Source organism: Coenobita brevimanus, chromosome 57, assembly GCF_032717465.1.
Source record: "Coenobita brevimanus isolate Jiangsu-jjx chromosome 57, ASM3271746v2, whole genome shotgun sequence".
In the NCBI taxonomy this organism is placed as follows: domain Eukaryota; kingdom Metazoa; phylum Arthropoda; class Malacostraca; order Decapoda; family Coenobitidae; genus Coenobita; species Coenobita brevimanus.
Window position 1 is genome coordinate 14702275 of NC_137010.1, and position 22921 is coordinate 14725195.

General features: G+C 43.2%; 1 protein-coding gene across 1 annotated transcript in view; it reads right to left on the minus strand.

Annotated features, from left to right (window-relative positions):
* LOC145401902 (transient receptor potential-gamma protein-like) overlaps positions 1-22921 on the minus strand; it is a 151296-nt gene that overhangs the window by 104799 nt on the left and 23576 nt on the right. Inside the window, exons 3-4 of the mRNA XM_080274008.1 lie at positions 5103-5232; positions 2979-3086 (exon numbers count right to left, since the gene is read on the minus strand). Coding sequence (XP_080130134.1) covers positions 2979-3086; positions 5103-5232 — 238 coding nt within the window. The remainder of the gene's footprint in view (positions 1-2978; positions 3087-5102; positions 5233-22921) is intronic.

Below are 22921 nucleotides of genomic sequence, written 5' to 3' on the forward strand. Positions count from 1 at the left end.
CACACACACAAACACACACACACACACACACACACACGAGAGAGGAGCTGAAGAACACAGACTATTTATATTTCGACCTACAGACGATTCACTACCTCCTACCCCTCCCCTAAACCCTCTTTAACCCTTCACACCTACGACGTATATTTTACTGTGTTTCTGTTACTGCCGTTAGATGAAATAGGTAAGCTGAATAAAATCGTCGGGTGATGGCAAGAAATAACCCCTACAATCCAATGACTTCGTTTTTCAATATGTATACAACCAAAAATTAGGATAGATCTCTCACACTGAAGGAGAGAGAGGGAGTTGACTGTAACCCCACCAGCTCCAAGTGTTTACCCTCATGTGAAGAAAAATCGTCTGAAGTTTGCAAGAAAATTAAATATACGTCATAAGGGCGAAGGGGTTTATTGAATAATACGTCATCGATAAGAAGGCTTGACTCAGGACGTCATTAGTATTATTATTATTATTATTTTTTTTTTTTTTTGGCTACCATACGATTTTCTTTATCTCAGCAGAGCACCAGAGACGTGGATGGGTTAGTGACGGCTGTTATCCTCCTCACTGACTCATAAATGTCCGTATTAAGCTGAAAAAAATTGTCTGGAAAACATCAACTATAAAATAAGGTCATTGTAGTGAAGGGGTTGACCATTTCACTAGGATAACTTACTTTACATTACATTCTTCCTACCACCAGATGATTGCATTCAGCTGCGAATAAGAGAGAGAGAGAGAGAGAGAGAGAGAGAGAGAGATTCAAACCCCTTCATTACTAGATCCCCATGAGCCGATTAAAATCCCTTAGCAGAACTGTACCAAGAATCTCCACGGCACTAAAGCGATTAATCCTTTCATGGTGGGCAGAACTACAGTACTACATTGCAACTAACGCCAGATAATATTATTAAGCTTAGAGTGAATCATATGAGCCTAAGTGTTAATGGCAATTGTTCTACCTCTTCATTACGAGAGGGAAGCCTTCGATGGTCGTGTCGATAGCCTCTACGTCTACCAGTCCTCCTGACAAGTCTAATCTCATCTGAGTGCAGACATTTAACAGCGTGAAATCCTTTATCCCTTCATTTGTTCTCGAATGTCTGTACCCTTTCGGTGTCCCCACGAAATCATACAAACTCTCCCACAGCCATTTCAACACAATTTTCATCATGCACTTCCCAGCCATCACTCTCAAGGCTCCCATACACCCATGCGTGAAGTACCAAGGTAAGGCTGGCCACTCCTCCAGTGATAAAAGGTGGTGTTCCTACGAGTCGCTTGCCCTTAAGGACCCATGAAACGCGCCTGCCTGCCTGCCAATGCAAGGCGTGTGCAAGCCGGCCGCTACAATACAGTACACCCGTACATACACTACAACAGGCGTCCCTGGGGTGAACGACCTTCCCTTTGCTCTCACTCCCTCCCCACCGTCCCACCAAAGTTGCTTCTTGAGGCGAGTGGAACCAGCTGGACTGGAGCCAGGGAAGAATGGGGTTGAAATTCATGTTGGGCTGGTGGCGGTGAGTCGTGTGGGGGATAAAAATACCGGTGCTGAAGCGCTACCCCCTCCTCCCCCTTTCTCTCTCTCTTTCTCTCCCTCTCTCTCTCTCTCTCTCTCTCTCACACACACACACACACACACACACACACGACCACCAAGGAGAGGCATAACAAAGGGTGTTGGAAAATATAATCCCATCTTTATCGGTTTATTATGCTTACTCGCCAAGTCACAGGTTACGGAATTTCTCTCTCTCTCTCTCTCTCTGTCCAACTGTTAAAACACTTCAATAAATGGTCGTTACAGATTACAGACAGACAGATAAATAGATAGATATACATAGTGAAAAGTTATGATCCTCACCATCCCCAGGACAAATGTGTAGTTCAACACTTTCCACTCAGACCTCTTGGCTGTCTGATTGTTCTGGCGCTGCCTACCAATATATACAATTCTTTTTTGTTACATCTGACTTTGTTTATCTATTCCTATTTTTGGATCCCTCCCCCTGTGTCTTAGAGGGAACGAAGGTCTGGTTGATGATGACGATAATTTAGTGTTACTGAGTGATGAAATAAATAATTTTGAAAAGTTACTCCTACAGTACATATTAAAAAATCATGATATACATTTAGTACAGGTTCACGGACTTACGCAATTGTAACTGCCGGTGCACTTGGACATGGCGTACTTGGCTTCACTTTCACAAACACTAATACGACACACACACACACACACACACACACACACACACACACACACACACACACACACACACACATACATACACACACACACACACACACACACACACACACACACACACACACACACACACACACTTACGTTCATGATCGCATGAAAACAAAACACATACCTTATCATCACCGCATGAAAGCACACCATACACAGTATTTACTCCCATACACACATCACAGGCACATACGACCCTAATAATCAAGCTACGCAGGTGACAAGACCTTTGCTCAGAATTTTAGGTGTCGTAAACCGTAATGCCAAGGATCTTAACCAATGTGCATGATGACTAGGTACTCATAGCAGTTTAGAATTACCACAAAATGCTATGTTCAATCTAGTTAAGATGTTAAGACAGATGCATAAACAGAAGCTTTTACACAATTGAAGCTCAAGAAAGTTAGTAAACAAAGAACTAAGAGAACATAAAATAAAATCACGGTGAGAGTTTCACATAACACTGTCACGTGAACATGTGGTAAAACATTAACATGCATACATTACACCATATGACTGAAATACTGTACATAAAACGAAACCAAGTGCTAGAATTTAAGCAAATCAATGTGCCAAGTACATAAACAAAACCACTTCAGAGGCAAAAAAAAAAAAAAAAAAAAAAAAAAAAAGGCTACGTGATAGTACTCTGACAAATTCATGTGGCACCAGAACAAAGTATAAACAAATGCACGTATTAGGCGACGCGGGTACTCACGTGGGGCTCTCCAGGCACGTGGAAGGACTCGTCGTGCTCGAGCAGGACCTCCACGGCCTCCACGTACTCCTCGTTGATGGCGTGCAGCAGGGCGTCCTTGGTCTCCACCTGCACGGGCAAGGGCATTTGGCGGCATAAGATTGGGGAGGGGAATGTACTGTATGTGGTTAATTTACTTTGATCCCTTTAATCCAATTACATTATTATTAGCGCTAACACAAGGCGATTTTATTCAGCTTATTACACACCTCTTGTAATTGAACTCATGAAGGCTATACCTAATTCCTCCAGTTCTAAATATCACTTAGGAGCTGAATAAAATCGCTTGGTGGTATCAATAATAAAACATACTTCATCGGACTGAAGTGGTTAAACCCTTCTGACCCAAGACGTCATTTTAACGAGCCACTGGTAATGGAAGGGTTAATTACAGCTGTGTCTAACCCGCAGTTCGTAAATAAATAAATAAATAAATAAAATAAAACCATCAAGAAATAGCAAGAATAAAAAAATAAATTACGTTATTCGACTCTACGGGTCGTATTCCCACTAGTTTGTTGACATTTCCTAACATCTTTTCCTTAGCTACTTAATTTCCTCCAAACATTTTAATCCTCTAGCATATGTTACTGATGCAAAAATATATCGATATTAAACAGATACAAACAGCATACCAAATAATATCAAGGTGCAATACGTTAAATAAATCGCTAAGGAAGAGGTGATACGAAGTCCTCTCCACCAACGAGAATACGGCTCCGTGTGTGTGTGTGTGTGTGTGTGTGTGTGTGTGTGTGTGTGTGTGTGTGTGTGTGTGTGTGTGTGTGTGTGTGTGTGTGTGTGTGTGTGTGTGTGTGTGTGTGTGTGTGTGTGTGTGTGTGTGTGTGTGTGTGTGTGTTTTAAGTGTCCGACTCTGGGCATAGGCTTCACAGCCTGCTATCAAGGCCCAGCAGTCCTCCTACATACCATACACCTCTACATGTCACCACTTCAGCGCTAACACCCACCGTCCATATTGAATACATGCTAGGGCTGTCTCATACAGGACTTGTGTATTGGTATTAGCGGGGGTATTTTTACGACATGTTGTACTTAGTTAAAAGGGCCATTTCTTTTAAAACCATGATATTTGAGACAGGCTTTTGTAATTTTCTAGTGGTCAGTCTAGGAAATAATGTGCTAGTATTGCTATTTGTCCGTCTGTCTGCCTACTTACCTTCCTATCATCCCACCAACCTCTCTGCCTACCAACCTATCTATCTATCTATCTATCTATCTATCTCTACATATATACGTAATCAAGCAATGTACGTACGCATGTGCCTGTCTACTTATTTACTACCTATCACTTTCTTCAGCTGTTCTGGGACACCCGGTATGTATGTTGAACTATTTACAAAATCTAACACCTTCTATATCCATTTATTAATCTATATCAGTGTCTAGCATACCGTTATCTATCAGCACCAATCTGTCTATCATCAGAAATATCCACGACATGCCGTTATAACTGAAAAATTTTCATACAAATATACTGACATTCCGAAAACTTTGCAAAAAGTCAATAATATAAATAGACTTCCTGCTACTGAACGTTAAAAAAATATAGCTAAATGGAGACAAATTACTAAAGAATCCGAAGTTACTTGCAGTAACTCCCAGGGAGAAGTGGGAGAATTCCCCCTTTTGGGAGCTGGGAAGGAGGAAGTCATCAGAGATTTTCTGGCAAATGCGGGGAATGATGAGGAAAAGTTTGGGAACCTCTGCTTTAAATCACCCATCACTTGGTTTTAATTTCTCAGTTTATCCACCACTTCGTATTCATTTCTCGATCTATCCACCTATCTATCCATCCATTTGTCTGTCTAACTACTTGCCTGTTCATCCATCAAATTACATATCAAAAATGCATGCATCATTCTGTCTATTTATGACTTCATAATCTACCACAAGGTCTTCGTTCATATGTTTATCCGTCTGTCTGTTTGACGACCTACTAACTCATCCTATAAGCTACACATCCATCCAACCATCTATCTATTAGCGTCTGTCAATCATTCCATCTATCTATCTATCTATCTGTCTATCTATCTACCTACCTCCCCACTCCCACCAGCCACCCACCTTGTAATTGATAAGCAGCTCCACCATCTCCAGGTTCTCGTTGTCGATGGCCATGAGGAGGGCGGAGCGTCCCAGGGGATCCACGCAGTTGATGTTCATGCTGTTGGTCTCCTGGGCCCGCAGCAGGATCCTGTGGGCCAGCGGTGATGTTAGATGCAGGGATGGAGGCACAGTTAGTAAGTTAGTTAGTTAAGCAGGGATGGATGGATAGTTAGTTAGTTAGATGAAGGGATGGATGAATAATTAGTTAGTTAGATGCAGGGATGGATGGATGGAGAGTGAGTTAGAAGCAGGGATGAATGGATAGTTAGTTAGTTAGAAGCAGATATGGATGGGCAAACAGCTGGACAGATGAGACGGAGAAATTGTTGGAAAGACGGAATGAAAGGTTAATGGAAGGAAGGAAGGAAGGAAATGTTATTGGAAGGAAGGATGACTGATGGATATACCGTATATAGAGAGAGTAGACAGATACTTAGAAAATGAGAGGCATACGGAGAGAGAGAGAGAGAGAGAGAGAGAGAGAGAGAGAGAGAAGAATGAAAGATAAAAAAAAAGAATGAATAAAAACAAACTGAGGAAGAATAAGAGCAGACGACAGGACGTGAATGACGGAAAGACAAAGAAGAAATAAGACAAAAATTACAGGAAAAAGGAGAATAAAAGAGGAATAGGAGAAAAAGAAACAGAGAGAAGAAAGCGAAAGAGAGAAAAGACTAGACTGAGGAGGGAAAATGGAGGAGAAATAGAAAAATGTGATGATCAAAGGAAAGAGCAGTGAGGGAAGGTAAAAGTGAGAGGAAAGGAAATGACAGAGAACGAGAGGACAGAGAGAGAAAATGAAAGAAGATTGAAAAAGGAAGAAAGAAGTGTGAGTGAAGACACACACACACACACACACACACACACACACACACACACACACACACACACACACACACAGTGAGAATGTGGATATAAAGAAGAGATACAAAGAAAACAGAGGAAAGTAACAGAAAACGGAGGTAAGGAAGAAATTAGGAGAAAGGAAAGACAGGGAGGAAAACGGTGAGAAAAGGTAAAAGAAAATGGGGAACGGGAGAGGGAGGAGAAAGAAAATGAAGGAAAAGGGAGACAGAAGGAGAAAGGAAAAATGAGGAAAAGGGAAAAAGAGGGTATAATATGGAGGAAAAGGGAGAGAAAAGAGAAAACGGCGGAAGAGAAAGAGAGAGAGAGAAGGAGGGACACTCGTGTGTACTCTCCCTCACGTCCTCCCTTAACGGGGTCACGCGATTGCCTCCCTTGCTGGCAAGGAGGGAAGGAGGGGAGATGGAGAGAAAAGAGAAAGAAGAAAATGGAAAAGAGAAGAGTAAACGAAATTGCTATGATTGGAGGAGGAGGAGGAGGAGGGGGAGGAGGAGGGCAATGAAAGGAAAGAAGGAAGTGGAAAAAAAGTAGCAGTAAAGATGAGGAGAAAAAAGGTAAGATGCAATTAAATATAAGAGGAGGAGGAGGAGGAGAAGGATAGAACAAAATTAGCATGTGAGAGAGAGAGAGAGAGAGAGAGAGAGAGAGAATTATTCTTTGTCTTTAACGAGCCCCTTCACGACAGGAGGTCCTTCCCAAGTGAATATAATCGTCTGAAGGTAGCCCTCCCTCCCCCCAAAAAAGAAGGATCAGTATGATTCTCTCTCTCTCTCCGAATTTCCCATCTTACATCTCTCTCTCTCTCTCTCTCTCTCTCTCCTTCCTACGCAGAATTTCCCATCTTACATCTCTCTCTCTCTCTCTCTCTCTCTCTCTCTCTCTCTCTCCCTCCTTTATAGGGGTCATATCGGTTTATTGGATTATTTTTTTCACCACGATTAATATAGATTTTCATTAGAGGGTCGTGTTAGTCCAATTCTGAAAGGGGGGTGGAGGGAGGGAAGGAAAGATGGAGGGAAGGAGAGGAGATGGAGCGAAGGAAGAGAAAAAGTGGAGGGAAGAAAGCATAGCGAGGAGGAGGGATGGAGGGAAGGTGGAGAAGAGATGGAGGGAAATAAGTATAAGGAGAGTGAAAGTAACTGGGGAATGGAGGAAAGGAGGCAGGAGGAGGGAGATAGGAAGAAGGGAGAGAAGGAGTTTGAGAAGGAAAGGAAAAAAGGAGAGAAAGAGAAAAGGGTGGGACAAGGACTGGTGGGAGGGGAGGAAAGTGAGAGAAGTATATGGTTGATGGAGGGAGAAGGGAGTTGGAAGAAGAGATAGGAAGGAGGAGGGAGAGAAGAAATGTTGGAAGAAGGGTGGAAAAAACAAACAAGGAGAGATGGTGAAGGGGGAAGTTGGAGGGGATAAGGGGGAAGGAGGGAAGTGTAAGGAAGACTGAAGGAGTGATGGAGAGAGGGAGAGAAGGAGGGAAGGGAAAGGGAGAGAGTGATGAAAAATGTAGGAAAGAGGATGGGAAGGAAGTGAAGAGGTTGTACAAAATGTGAGGGAGAACAGGGGTAGGGAGAGAGGGAGAGGGAGTAAAGGGAGAGAGGGAAGAAAAATGCTTGGAATGAGAGAGGAACGGGGAGAGAGAGAGAGAGAGAGAGAGAGAGAGAGAGAGAGAGAGAGAGAGAGAGGGAGGTGCAGGAACGAGAGAAGAAGAAGGGCAGCAGGAAGAGGAAATGAAGGAGGAAGTGACAGGGAAGGGAAGAGGGGAGAGGGAAAAATTAGGAAAGAGATGAAAGGGGAGAGAGAGAAGGAGGTCTACGAAATGCAAAGAGGAAGAAGAGAAGTGAAGAGATAGGGAGAGAAGCGGGGAGAAGGAGGGAAGAGAAGAGGAAAGAGGGAGGGAAGAGAAGAAGAAAGAGGGAATGAATGCAAGGAAAAAAGAAGCGACGGGCATGGTAGGAAGGGAGAGAGAGAGAGAGAGAGAGAGAAATTCCTTCAAGATAAAGGAAGGAGGATGAGGAAAATATGAGACAGGAGGAGCAAAGGGAGGAATACCGGAGGGGGAGGAAAGATGAAGAGATGAAGGAGAGAGAGATGATGATGATGATGATGATGATGATGATGATGATGATGATGATGTACATGGAACGAACGATAAGGTAAAGATGAGGAGGGAGAGGGAAAAAAAGATGGAGAAGAAGATGGAGAGAAAGATGAGGAGGGAGATGGGAAAAAAGAAGATGGAGGGAACTATGTAATAAAGATTAAAGAAAGATGGAAAAAGATAAGATGAAAGATGGGGATATGGACAGAGAGAAAGATGGAGAAAAAGATAAGATGACATATGGAGGGAAAAGATGAATGGAAGGAAAGAAAGAAATCAGCAGGATGGAAGAAAGACAAGAGAGATTAAAAACAGAAGATCAGGAGGGAAGGAGAGAGAGATGGAGACAGAAAAATGAAGAGGAACAGAATACGAATGATGGAGAGGAAAAAAGATAGCAAAGAAAAATGGAGAAAAGAAAATCTGAATAAGATCTATTTACTTTCCTTGCTCATGTTATCTCTCCCTCCATTACTCCATATCAACCACCGCCCTCTGTCTGTCTGTCTGTCTGTCTGCCAGTCTCTCTCTCTCTCTCTCTCTCTTTCTCTCACACCACACACACACACACACACACACACACACACACACACACACACACAATGAAAAAACGTAATCAGGGAGAGAGAGAGAGAGAGAGAGAGAGAGAGAGAGAGAGAGAGAGAGGTGTGTGTGTGTGTGTGTGTGTGTGTGTGTGTGTGTGTGTGTGTGTGTGTGTGCGTGCGTGCGTGCGTGCGTGCGTGCGTGCGTGCGTGTGCGTGCGTGCGTGCGTGCGTGCGTGCGTGCGTGCGTGCGTGTGTGTGTGTGTGTGTGTGTGTGTGTGTGTGTGTGTGTGTGTGTGTGTTTCCTGAACCTTGCCACCCACAAAAATAACAACAAAAACATGACTGGAACAGGATGGCCGGTCCCAGGGATATAAACGAGGGAGAAAAATATGTAATAAACGTATAAAATATAAACACACACACACACACACACACACACACACACACACACACACACACACACACGGCCTAACACCCACTATAAGGCCCCAACCAATAGCAATCTGCCTTCTGCCCAATCGACCAATCAGGGGCCAGGAAGCGAGTGGTCCCATTTTACTGGCCAATTTAAGCCAATCAGAGAAGGGCCGGCAATTAGTGGCAAGATAGGGGGAACTACCACAACTACCACTATCTCGCCCACCACAACTACCAATATCTCGCCTACCACAACTACCATTAACACGCCTAGCACAATCACCACTATCCACCACAACTACCACAATATCTAGCCTCTACAGCTACCACAATTACCAGTCTCTTAAGCTACCATAACTACCAATATCCACGCCTACCACAATCACTATTATCTACCACAGCTACCACAACTTGAAATACCTATAGATACAGCAGTTACCATCATCTACCACTGCCGTCATAAATACCCATATCTATAGTTACCACAATTACCACACTCAACCATAGCTACGACAATTACTAGTATCTACCACGGTTACCACAATCACCAGAGACTACCACATCCACCACAGTTATCAGTATCTATCAATTACCATGTTACCAGTTTCTACCACACCTACCACAATTACCAGTATCTACAGTTACCACAATAACCATTACCTGCCACAACCATCACAGCTACCAGTATCTCCATCTACCACAACTACTAATATTTATTACCATCAGTTCTCTGGTTACTGACATCTAAAGATATCACAACTACCACAACTATTACTGTCTACACCTACCATAACTACCAATATCCACTGCAACCACAATTACTACAACATCCAATTATTACACCTGCCACCAGTACCAATATCCACATCTACCACAACCATTAATTTCAACGCCTACCACAACTACCACCATCAACGACGACCACCACAATCAACCACAACTACCACCATCCACAACAGCTACCACTATTCACCACAACTACCTCCATCGGCCACAACTACCACAATTAACCATAACTACTACAATCAGCCACAATTACCACAATCAACCACAATTACCACAAACAACCACAAATACCACAATCCAACACAACTACCACAATCCAACACATCTACCATAGTCCACCACAACTACCAATCAACCACAACTACCACAATCAACCACAACTACCATAATCAACCATAACTACCACCATCCAACACAATTACCACAACTACCACCATCAGCCACAACTAACCACCATCAACCACAACTAACCATAATAAACCACAACTAACTACAGTCAAACACAACTACCACCATCAACCACAACTACTACAATCAACCACAACTATCACCATCCAACATGACTACCACCATTCGGCATTAGTACCACAATCAACCACAACTACCACCATCCACCACAACTACCACAATCCACCACAACTACCACCATCCAGCACAGCTACCACCATCCACCCAAACTGCCACCATCAACCACATCTAACCACAATCCACCACAATCCACCACAAGTACCACCATGCACCACAACTACCAAAATCCACCGCAACTACCACAATCAACCACAATAAATCACAACTACAAAAATCAGCTATAACTACCACAATCCACCACAACTACCACCATCAACCACAACTACCACAATCCCTTGGGTCATCAACCTCAGATTAATATTTTTTCCTCCACGTTAAGAAGTCAAAATGTGTCACTGTAATGGTCCTTCCTTCCTTCTTTCTTTTCTGCTTTCCATCTTTCCTTCCTTCCTTCAATTACTTCTTTCTACTTTCCTTCCTTCCTTCCTTTCTTCCTTCATTTACTCCTTTCTGCTTTCCTTCCTTCCTATCTTCCTACCTTTTTTCTTTGCTACTTCTGCCACTCTTTGTTTAATTTTGTCATTCTTTCCTTCCTTCTTTTCAGCCATCTTTCCAACCTTCCTCCCTATTTCCATCTCTGCTTGCTTCCTTCATTCCTTCCTTATTCTTTTGTTTTCGTTTTTTTCTTCATTCCTTTTCTGATGTCTTCTCTTACTTCCTTCTTTCCTCCTCATATATTTGCTTCCTTCCTTCAATCCTTTCTTCTTTCATTCCCTTCACCAAGCCTTTCTTTCCTTCACTGTCTTCTGTTACTTCCTTTATCTTTCTTTAATTCATTCCTTCTATTTTTCCTTCCTTCCTATTTTCTTTCTTTTTTTTCCTTGTCTTCCTCAACCATCTATCTTTTCCTCAAATCTATCTTTCCTCAATTTGTGTGTGTGTGTGTGTGTGTGTGTGTGTGTGTGTGTGTGTGTGTGTGTGTGTGTGTGTGTGTGTGTATTCTTTCATTCGCGCCACTCCAGACGGTTTTATTCAGCTCCGGAAAGCCGTCTCGTAGTGGAGGGGTATAAAAAAAAAAAAAAAAGCCTCCATTAACCCCTTCACTACGAGGACACTTCCTCCGCCATTCTCCCGCTCCTGACCAACGATTTTAACCACCCTCGTGAAGTGGTAGTGGTTAAATTAGAACTCTCTTTCTCTCTCTCTCTCTCTCTCTCTCTCTCCAATTTCTACTTTTCTATTTATCTATCTATCTACCTATCTCTTCCTCTCCCTCCCTCAACCTTTCTATCTATCCATTCTTCTATCTCCTCTGTTTCCCTGCATCCCTCATTCTCTCTCTCTCTCTCTCTCTCTCTCTCTCTCTCTCTCTCTCTCTCTCTCTCTCTCTCTCTCTCTCTCTCTCTCTCTCTCACTGGACTCTCGCCAACAGATTTAAAAAAAAAGGGAGAGAAGCATTGAGAGAGTGTTAGGGAGGGAGGGAAGGAGGAGTGAAAAATGGGGGAAGAAGGGATGGAGGGAGGGAGGGAGTTGTAGGGGTGAGGAAGGAGGGAGGGATGGAATGGTAATGGAGAGAGAGAGAGAGAAAGGGAGGAGAGAGAAGTGAAGGAAGGATGAAGAAGGATGGGAAGGAAAGAGGGAGGGATGGATGAAGGGAGTGAAGGAGGGAAGGAGTAAATAATGGGAGGAGGGAAGGTGAAAAGGAAGCAAGGAGGGAGAGAGAGGGAGGGAATACGAGTGAAAGAAGTGAGTTTAAGAAAGTGTCCTAATAATGAAGGGGTGCAGTCTTGGTGGCTTTGAATATTCCCTAACATCACTCCCTTTACGATTTATTCCGCACGTGACACCTCCGCATCCTTTCCTTTCTGACACAGAGTAGGCCAGTACTGACACGATATTAATAACGTACAAAAGAATGTTAAGGTACCCCATGCAAAATAAGTCGCCAAAAAAGTGGTGTCACGAAGCTACTAAGGCGTAAATCTTTTCGGACGAGATCAAGAATAAAATCACAAAGGCATAATCGTACTGAAGGGGCCAATGTGATCACTGACATTTTCTCATCGATCACTTTTAGTTAAAATTTTCTTTTTTATTTTCACTTTTGTCTGTTTTTTCTTTGATATTATTCCTTTTTCCCTTTCCCTCTACCTTCTTTCTTGAGTCTTCCTTCGCTCAGTCCACATACACACTCTCTCTCTCTCTCTCTCTCTCACTTAAAAACATTTATTTTTCTCTTTACACTTCACTGTCCACCAGTGTTTGTCTCTCTCTCTCTCTCTCTCTCTCTCTCTCTCTCTCACTTAAAACATTTCTTTTTCTCTCTTTACACTTCACTGTCCACCAATGTTTCAGAGAGTCTCTCTCTCTCTCTCTCTCTCTCTCTCTCTCTCTCTCTCTCTCTCTCTCCAGAATGGGTAATTCCTCCCTGCCAGAACCTTCGTTAAGAAACCATTTGACTGGAAGAGAAAAATTTGGAGGAGAGAGGGATGGAGGGAAAGGGGGAGGGAGGGAGAGAGACAGGGAGAGGGGGAGGGAGGGAAAGAATAAAAGCAATGACAGAAAGAGAAGGAGACGACAGAGAGAAGAAAGAGGGAGGGAGGGAGGGAGGGGAGGTGAAAAGGATGAAGTGAAGAAATGGAAAGAGGGGAGGGAAGGAAGGACAGAATGAAGAGGGAGGATGGAAGGGAGGGAGGGAGGGATAAAATGAAAGGGAGGAAGTGATGATATAAAGAGGACAGAGGGAGGAATGAAGACAGTGAAGAGGGAAGAGAGGGAGGGAGAGGAAGAGAAGTGGAGAGGGAGGGAGAGAGGGGAGGAAAGTGGAAAGGAGAGGTGGTGAAAGAAAGAAAATTAAAGATAAACGTCAGTCTGAAAAATGAACAAAACAGAAAAAGCGTCCTCGTATTGAAGTGGTTAATGAGGGAAGCAAAAGACAAATGCCACAGGAAAGGTGGGATGTTTTGAGAGAGAGAGAGAGAGAGAGAGAGAGAGAGAGAGAGAGAGAGAGAGAGAGTGGGTGCGGCTGGGAAATGGAAGAAATAATAAACATCAAATATTAAATGTAATGTTAAAATACACCAAGAAAAATATAAAAAATCAATTTATTAATCACAAAGAATAGGGCACGAAGATGGGGTAAAATTTCCATGAGAGCTTTTCAATGCTGCATGGAAGTCTTGTTAACTTCTTGCCGACCTTAGATGGAGAGATAGGTGGGTGGGGGAGAGCCTTCCTACTTTGCTATCCTTGTCTTTGATTCTTAAAGTACTGTGTATATCTTAGTTATAGTCTACCCTTTAAAACAAAGCCTCGAAAGCAAGGGTAGGGTTGATTTTTTTTTTTTTTCATTTTCTCTCTCTCTCTCTCTCTCTCTCTCTCCTCTGATATTTTCCCCTTCCCCTTCCATTATTTTAATCACCTTCTCTATCTCCCCTCCTGTATGTTCCCTCTTCCATTCCTACCGTTCCCCCATTCTCCTTTTTCCTCTCTCTCTCTCTCTCTCTCTCTCTCTCTCTCTCTCTCCCTCCCCTTGAACAGTAAATGAATGTGGGTTGGAATGTCCTTAGATTTTTCAAAGGGAATGTCACCGCTCTAAAGGGGCTTGAAAATTGCCAGTCATTAAATTTGCTGCTACTACTTCTGCTGCTGCTTCTACTATGACTACTACTACTACTACAACTACTACTACTACAACTATTATTATTATTATTATTATTATTATGATGATGATGATGATGATGATGGCGAATTTCCTTGATTTAAATAATGGAGTTAATGGTCAATTGGTCCATTACACTGGATTCTGAAATGACTGCGCCTCCTGGTTTAGTTTTCCATTTCAATTATTTCTGATTATCCGGTATATCGCCATTTTTATAACGGTGGGGAAATAGAGTTATGATGATGATGATGATGATGATGATGATGATGAGGAGGAGGAGGAGGAGGAGGATGGTGCTGATGATGATGATGATGATGATGATGATGATATTTTTTGAGGATGATGAAGACACAAAGGTTAACGAATCTACTGAACAGTGACTCACCAAGAGAAACACATAAATGAAATAACTTATTTGAGACGGAAGATTAAAAAAAAAAAATACGGTTTATACACAACAAAAACATAATGAGAGAGAGAGAGAGAGAGAGAGAGAGAGAGATAAAAGAGAGAAATGGAACTAATTCACCCCTCCCTCTCACCCCATCACACAAACCCTCTTCAAATGTTCCCTCTCCATCCTTGTCATTGAGAGAGAGAGAGAGAGAGAGAGAGAGAGAGAGACCTTGGGGGAAATGGAGAAATACACTTATCTCGCGTCATTTCCTCTTCTTGCCTTTTATGCCAATCCCCCTTCCAATTTTCCTTTCCAATATTCACACGCCATAGATAAGGCAAAGTGCAGCCGATGTTACCAGGAGAGGAACCTGTATGTTTTCAGGGGCAGAGTGTGTGTGTGTGTGTGTGTGTGTGTGTGTGTGTGTGTGTGTGTGTGTGTGTGTGTGTGTGTGTGTGTGTGTGTGTGTGTGTGTGTGTGTGTGTGTGTGTGTGTGTGTGTGTGTGTGTGTGTGTGTGTGTGTGTGTGTGTGTGTGTGTGTGTGTGTGTGTGTGTGTGTGTGTGTGTGTGTACAGCCCTGGTATCACCTATTCGTGTTCCCCTTCCGTAATAATCGCCTGTCTGATGTATCGTTGGCATACTCGTTGTCTATTTCCATTGTGATCTGATCTACTCCGGGATTCGCTTAATTTGCTGCCAGCCCCAAACGTAGAGAGGAATGATGGACGGCCAGCGTACAAAAGAGGAGGGAAAATTCTCTCTCTCTCTCTCTCTCTCTCTCTCTCTCTCTCTCTCTCTCTAACACGCACACACGCACACACACAATAACCTCCTTCCTTGCTTAGCCTAGCGTTTTTCCCTTGCCCATGTGCACCCAGCGGTACAACTGGGGACCTGGCTACCCCACTGACGGTTGCGAGTCGTATTCTAGAGGACGAATGGGACTGTCAGCCTTTATGTCCATGAAGTTTAGCCGTTTTCTTCGTTTCCTACTCTTGCATTACCTCCCAACCTCATCACTGTCTCTCCTAGTCAGTTACTCCCTTTCATACACTAGGCTACTATTGCATCTCATTTCTCTATCTTGTTCTCAGTCTCCCTCTCCGTCTTCTTCTCCTAACAGACAGCTACTCTCCTTGTCAACCTTTCACTCTCCATCCGCTCTCCTAGTCAGTCTCTCATTCGCCAAATATCCTCGCAGTCAGTCTCACTCTCCATTCGCTTTCCTGGTTACTCTCTCACTCTCCGCTCATCTTCCTTCTTATTATGTCACTCTCTTTTCGCCCTCCTAGTCAACATCAGTCTCCATTTGCTCTTCTAGTCATTCTTTCACTCTCCACCCTCTCTCCATGTTAGTCTCTCACCCTTCACTCGATCTCTTAGACCATCTCTCACTCTCCATTCGGTCTCCCAGTCAGTCTCTCGCTCTCTGGCTGCACTTAGTTGATCCCTCCTTCCATTCGCTCTCCTAGTTAGTATCTAGTTCTCCATTTGCTCCACATGGCCGAACCACACCAGTGTCTTTATGTCCCCCCTAAAAAAAAAAAATAGGGAAAAAGAAAAGAGATAACATTTTTTCTAATATATGATAGGGCAGTGGACAAAGCCTAGGTCCTCTATGAGTTTATTGATAAATGATAAATGCTCTACCCAGGATTTTTTTGTACTGTTTCCAGCCACAATAAATATGACTTGTGGTCGTTCTGTTCTAAAGGGAATGATTTTTATTTTTTTTATTTTTTCTGGTTCAGTGAAGTCTAAGGCAGTATCCCCCTTTTCGTTAGTACCGTACGTTTTCTTCAGCCTGGTTTCTTTTCTTCGACTTTTTCTTCTTTTTATCACCATCATCATCAACCTCCTCCTCCTCCTCTTGCTCCTGCACCTCCTTCTCCTCCTCCTCCATTTCCTCTCCCTGACAACTGTGAGAGAGAAAAACCAATGTTCAGGAAAGAAAATAACTGAAGAAAACAGATTAGAGGTAAGTAAACAGACACTGAACAGCGAATATTCATAATGGACAGAGGAAGCTGCGGGAAGTATGATGAAATGGAGGGGAAAGGGAAATCAACCTCGTCATGGTCGGAACAACGCTATTATTTTATCCAGTACACGCCAAGCGATTGTATTCAACTGAAGGTGAATTACTGGATTATAAGTGAGCTAATACTGTCACCTTTAGCCCTTTCATGTTGGGAATAACTCTAGTAATCTATTTCAGCTAACTCCAGACGATTTTCTTCAGCCGAGAGTAGGTGACAGGAGCGTCTGAGAGCTAAGGTGATGAAGACGGAAAAATGAAGATAAGTACAAGGTAAGAATAAAGGAAAACAACACCACGGCTCTTATGACTCACTCTCAGCTGAATAAAATTGTCTGGTGTTAGCTAGGATGGAATACTAGAGAAAATAAGACCACTGAACTTAAATAATAATGGTGATGGATGATAATTAAAGGAAGATTACTGTAAAGAATGAAGAGAGAGAGAGAGAGAGAGAGAGAGAGAGAGAGAGAGAGAGAGAGAGAGAGAGAGAGAGAGAGAGAGAGAGAGGAGGGGAGGGGGGAGTAAGATGAAAAGGTTAGGGGGGAGGGGTAAGGAATAAAAGAAGGGAGACAGAGTATCCCATAAAAAGATCCCATCACAAATGACTTAGTGTGAGGTAGGCGACCCTATAGGACCGCCACAGAAAACGATAACCTGGCATGGAAAACGGAGAAGCCTACCACAGAAAACGAGAACCTGTATTTTAAAGCATAGTAGTCTACCACAGAAAACGAGAACCTAAGAATAACCAAGAATAGAAAATGATAAGCTTGGGCAGAAAACGGGAAAGCCTACCAGAGAAAACGAGAAGCTGGTAAATATGGTATTACAGAAAACAAGGATCTGACGTATAGGAACACTGCCGAGAGAGAGAGAGAGAGAGAGAGAGAGAGAGAGAGAGAGAGAGAGAGAGAGATGCAGGATTAGGCTTTGGGCAATATTGTGTGTCGAGAAGGACGGTTCGTAGCCCTTCAGAAACATGGAAGAGGATAATGGGCGTAATATGCAAAATAAATCGCTAAGAATAAGGTGCTTCGAAGACTCCCATGCCGCCTAGAATACGGCCTTTAACATTCACCACTTCATTCCGATGACGTAGTTTGCATTAGTGTATCCTCTCTACCTTTTGACGGTGTTTATTCAGCTTTCGTGACGTTTTTGAATGGAGGAGTTATTTACAGCTGTTATCAAGAGGCTTCCTGGCACCTCTTCCACCGCCATAAATTCTACATATTACGCCTTAATATTCTCTCTCTCTCCCTCTCTCTCTCTCTCTCTCCCTCTCTCATCCTTACCTACATCCCTTAATCTTTAACGCTTTCTCTTGTTCCCTCACCTCTCTTCTTCTTCCCTCTTCCCATTATTCCTCTCAGCCCTCTTCCTACTTCCCTCTTTCTCTCCTCTTCCTCATCCCCCCCTCCTCTCTCTCTCTCTCTCTCTCTCTTTCTTTTTCCTTCTCCCATCCTCTCTCCTTTATTCACTCTTCCACAATGTCTCGTCTTCCTTCTCCCCCTCTTCTCTTCCTATTCCTCCTCTCCCCTTTTCCTTCTCAAACCTCTCTTTCTCCTCTTCCTTCTCCCCCTCTCGCCTTCCCACCCCCACTCTCTCTCTCTCTCTCTCTCTCTCTCTCTCTCTCTCAAGCCGTGTCCAACTATCCATATGCTTTTACACCCCATGCTGGATGACCTCTTTCCCTCCAATCAAATTTTTACCTTCCTTCCCTTCCCTCCCTCACCTTCTTCTCTTCAGCCAACCCCTCTCTCTCTCATCCGCTTTATCCCCTCCCCCTCATAGTTTTCTCTACCCCCTCCTTCCCTTCCCTTTATGTATTCAACCCCCCCCCTCGCTGTCTCATCTTCCCTCCTCCCTTCCCTCCCTCTCTTTCCTTCCCATTTACTAGTTTCTCTCCCTCCCTCCTCGTCTTCCTATCCCTCCCTCTCCCCCCCTACCCTACCTCCCTTCTCTCCCTCTTCCTCCCCTCCCTCCCCTATTTTCTTCCTTTCCTTCTCTTCTTTTCTTTCTGTCTTTCCCCTCCCCTTTCCTACTTTCTATTCCTCCGTTCCTCTTCCTCTCATTTACTCTACCACTCCATCCCTTATCTCTCTCTCTCTCTCTCTCTCTCTCTCTCTCTCTCAGCACTACACCCTTAGGCTACATCTTTAGTATTACTATCCCTCATTAGAGAGAGAGAGAGAAAAAAAAATATCTTTCAACATTTGGATATCACTGTTATAATTCTCTCTCTCTCTCTCCCCTTCACAGTCCATCAATTCATATATTAACTTAATCACTCATCCTAACTTTCTGTCTGTCTGTCTGTCTGTCTGTCTGTCTCTGTGTCTGTCTGTCTGTCTGTCTGACTGTCTGTCTGTGTCTGTCTGTCTGTCTCTCTCTTACCTTGACTGCCTCCTCGTACCCTTGACTCTGCCTCCCTCCCTCCTTCCTCTCCCTCCCTATGTGCCTCCCACCTCTCTCACCCTCTATCTCCGTTATCTCTTTTCATGCCTGTCTCCCATCTTCTTCTCCACTACGAAAATCTCCCCTAAGCTGAGTAAAATCGTCTGGCAGCAATAAGAAGACATATAAAAACACGGTACTGAAAGGTTGACTCGCAGTTCTCAAAGGCCTCAACCCCCTGCCTGTTTCCCTACCTCCCTCACTCCCTCTCCGCTTTACTCCCAACCTCCCTCACTCCCTTACCTCCCTCACGTCTCCTCCGCCTTACTCCCTTCCTTCCTCACTCTCTTACTTCCCTCCCTGCCTTACTCACTACCTCCCTGCATCACTCCCTCCTTCCCTCCTTACCTCTCTCCCCTACTTCTCTACCAGTGCTCCCTCCCTGTCCCAACTCCCTCCCTGTCTCGTTCCTTGCCTCCCTCTTTCCAAACCCCGTCACTATCTCCCTAATACAATCCCTACCTCCTCAGTTTCTTACCACATTCCCTCCCTTCATCTCTCCCTTAACTCTCTGTGCCTCTTCTACACTCCCTACCTCTCACTCTACCCGAATTATCATGCCCCTTATATTAACTCCCTACCTCTCTCTGTAACTCTCCACCTCCCTCCCTAATTCCTCCTTCCCTACAGTACTTCTCTACCTCCCTCCCCCTACTATCCCCCTACTTTCCCCTCTAATCCCTCCCTCCCTACCTCCCTTCCCTGCCTCCCCCCCTCCGCCTGCCTGCCTGCCTGCCAAAGACAATATACCAAACTTTACGACTGCCAAAAGACGTAAAAATTCTTGACCCATAAAAAGGCATCACAATATTCACCATAACGGGGATGGCGAGGAGAGGGGAGGGGAGGATAGGGTTGGAGGGGAGGGGAAGGAGAGGGACTGGATGAGGTGAACTGAGGGGAGGAGAGGGGAGGGAAGGGGAGGGATTGGGTGGAAAGGGGTGAGGGTAGGTAGGGGAACTGGGGTGATGAGAGGTGAGCTACAACTTATATGGAATCACTACATGCAGGCTAATAACACCCTCTTTTTGTTATACAGTAGACGCTCAAATATTGCAGGCGTTGCAAACCACCTTGATAAACCCACTCGCTGCAACAGACTCATCCCATTGAGCCTGAGGACGCATTTTTTGTTTTTATTCTTGCCATCTTCTAACAATTTCATTCGGTTCAGGGCAGACTCTTGTAACTGGAGGGGTTAGATATAGCCTTACTAAACCCCAAAAGCATTTACTGTTATATAAAATCGTCCGATGGCATAATAAATCAAATGACACCAAACAAACCAAATAAACCAACTAGCAAAATATCACCGACGTCAAGGGGTTTAATACAGGGAGGTCCGTTAATAGCGCTCCACTAGGACCTCACTTGGCAACTGTACGTGTTGCGGGGACTGCCCAGAGTGCTGGTTTGGGCGTGGATGAGATAGCTTGAGTAGGAAATTAACATATGACGGAGGATAGGTACTGATAACGGTGGTTGACTCGTCCCCGTAACACGCAACATAATGCTCAGCAAAGTGGAAGAGGAGCGTTTGATGAACCACCCTGTGTATCACTGTATGCTGACACCCGGCGACACAAGCTTAAAACGAAACGTGGCGATAAATATATAAGTAAGTAAATGCGTACTACTGTTACTATTATTATTATTATTATTATTATTATTATTATTCTTACAACTACTACTACTATTAATAATAATAATAATAATAATAATCCATAATTATATTACTTTGACATCTATTCGTACGTAACATAAGACAGCCCTTGGACTTTTTCTCCACTTCTAAGACTTGTTTCTTCGGGCTTATAGGAGGCATCGCAGTACCTCTTCCTTAGCGATTTACTCTGCATTTAGTACTTTAACATTCCCTTGCATGCTGTTCATGTAGTTTGAACATCCACATAGGTTGCATCGGTAACAGGAAAGAGGATACTGAAGAGCACAATGGAAAATAAATCGCTGAGGAGGAGGTGTTTGAGATGTAGCAGAGAGAGAGAGAGAGAGAGAGAGGGGGGGGAGGGGAATCTCCGTCGCACCTCTCCTATACTTATAAACTTCTCCGCAGAGGGCGTTGACATTTCTCTCGTATATTCTTAATGTAAAATATACCAGTAAGAAAATATTATAGCACTACTCTTTTTACACACTAACTAGGCTTAAAATTGCCATCTCTTGACCTTGAATTTTAAGTTGCAACAAAGAGATCAACATTAGGACATGATGCTAGTCAGGAGGAAGTGTTATGGAAAGGAAATAAGTCTCAATATTTCCTTTGCCACTGAACCAGGTGAAATTAGTTGTCAAAGGACGAAAATCTGGGCCAAGTTAAAGAGAGTATAGAACACTTCTGAGAGACATGGGATAAGAGCATGATTGTGGTAAATTTCGTTTCATTCCACACGCCTTTTTTCTCTCTTTTCCATGACCTTAGTTTCATTCCACACACCTTTATCTCTTTTCCATGACCTTTGCATTCAAACTTGCCATAGATACAGTCAACAGCATTTAAATATTCGAAGCACAGACATGAAAAAGTGAGTTCGAACAGATGGCCAAACACTCAGACTGACAAATAAACACAAAGGCTGAACAGACGGACGGACAAACACACAGCCAGATAAATAAACACAGAGGACCATAAACATTACTTGCTCGTTACGCGAGAGGTAAAGGCACGTTAAGAAAACAGTAAGGCGCTGCAGTTAAAATAAAACGCTCAAGAGGTATTTGATGCATTTACAGAGTCTCCTAAGCACTCAGAACACGGATGAAAGGTCACTATCTCTCTAAGTATATACTACATGAAAGAATAAATGAATGAAAGCATGAATAAATGAATGAATGAATGAATGTATTTATCTTTTTATCTACCTATCTATCTATCCATTTATGTGGTACTGTATTTACTTATCATCTGCTTTACTCCCCATGTGCAGCGTCGAGGTCCAGGGCTGGGCTAATTAGTCGAGACATTTAAGGCGACAGCGACCGGTTGTTAGCTTCTGAGTGGCATTTATGTGATTAATAAACGCCAAACAACCCTCGGATCTAAACCCTTATGGGCTATATCAGGATGAGGCGCCTTGACCCATCAGATCACCTGGCATCAAAGGTTACCAAGCAACAGATAACACACATACAATCTACGAGCACTGAACCACACAAAAAATAATAATAACAAATAACCCGATAACCGCGTTTGCTAATCCTCAGCTGAATAAAATCAGTAAACATTAGATAAAACGAAAACTGGTCCTTACGTATCAGCCGCCATGTTAACTGGTACAACTTCTATCATTTTTGGTACAACAGGTCTCTTTAGGCTGGATAAAACTGTCTGACGGTGGCCGGAGTATAATTACTTGCTCTAATTTGCGGACAGACGGTTCCCACTTACAACTGGGGTTTCTGATTCTCTCTTCTGGAAAAAATCGTCTGGCATGAGGCTGGATAAAATACTGATGTGCGTCCACAGTGGCAAATAATTTAATGAACACAGGTATGAACCGTTTTCGTTAACCCCTTCAATCCGATGACGTATTTAAAATCTGATTCTTGCTGCCTTCAGACGATTATATTGATCTTGGGAGACGCTTTTCCACCTGGACGGGTCAGATGTAGCTCTTATCAACACCTTCGGCAACAGAGGTCTTTGTAAGCTGAATAAAATTTGTCTTGGGGTAGGAGGAATACAAGAAAAAAAGATACTTAAGGGATGGGTCAATATAGAATGGGATAATACAGAATGAGTTAATAAGGAATGGGTTAATAAAGAATGGGTTAATAAGGAATGGGTTAATAAAGAATGGGTTAATAAGGAATGGGTTAGTAAAGAATGGGTTAATAAGGAATAAGTTAATACAGAATGAGTTAATAAAAAATGGATTTATAAAGAATGGGTTAATAAGGAATGGATTATTACAGAATGGGTTAATATGGAATGGGTTAATAAGGAATGGATTAATATGGAATGGGTA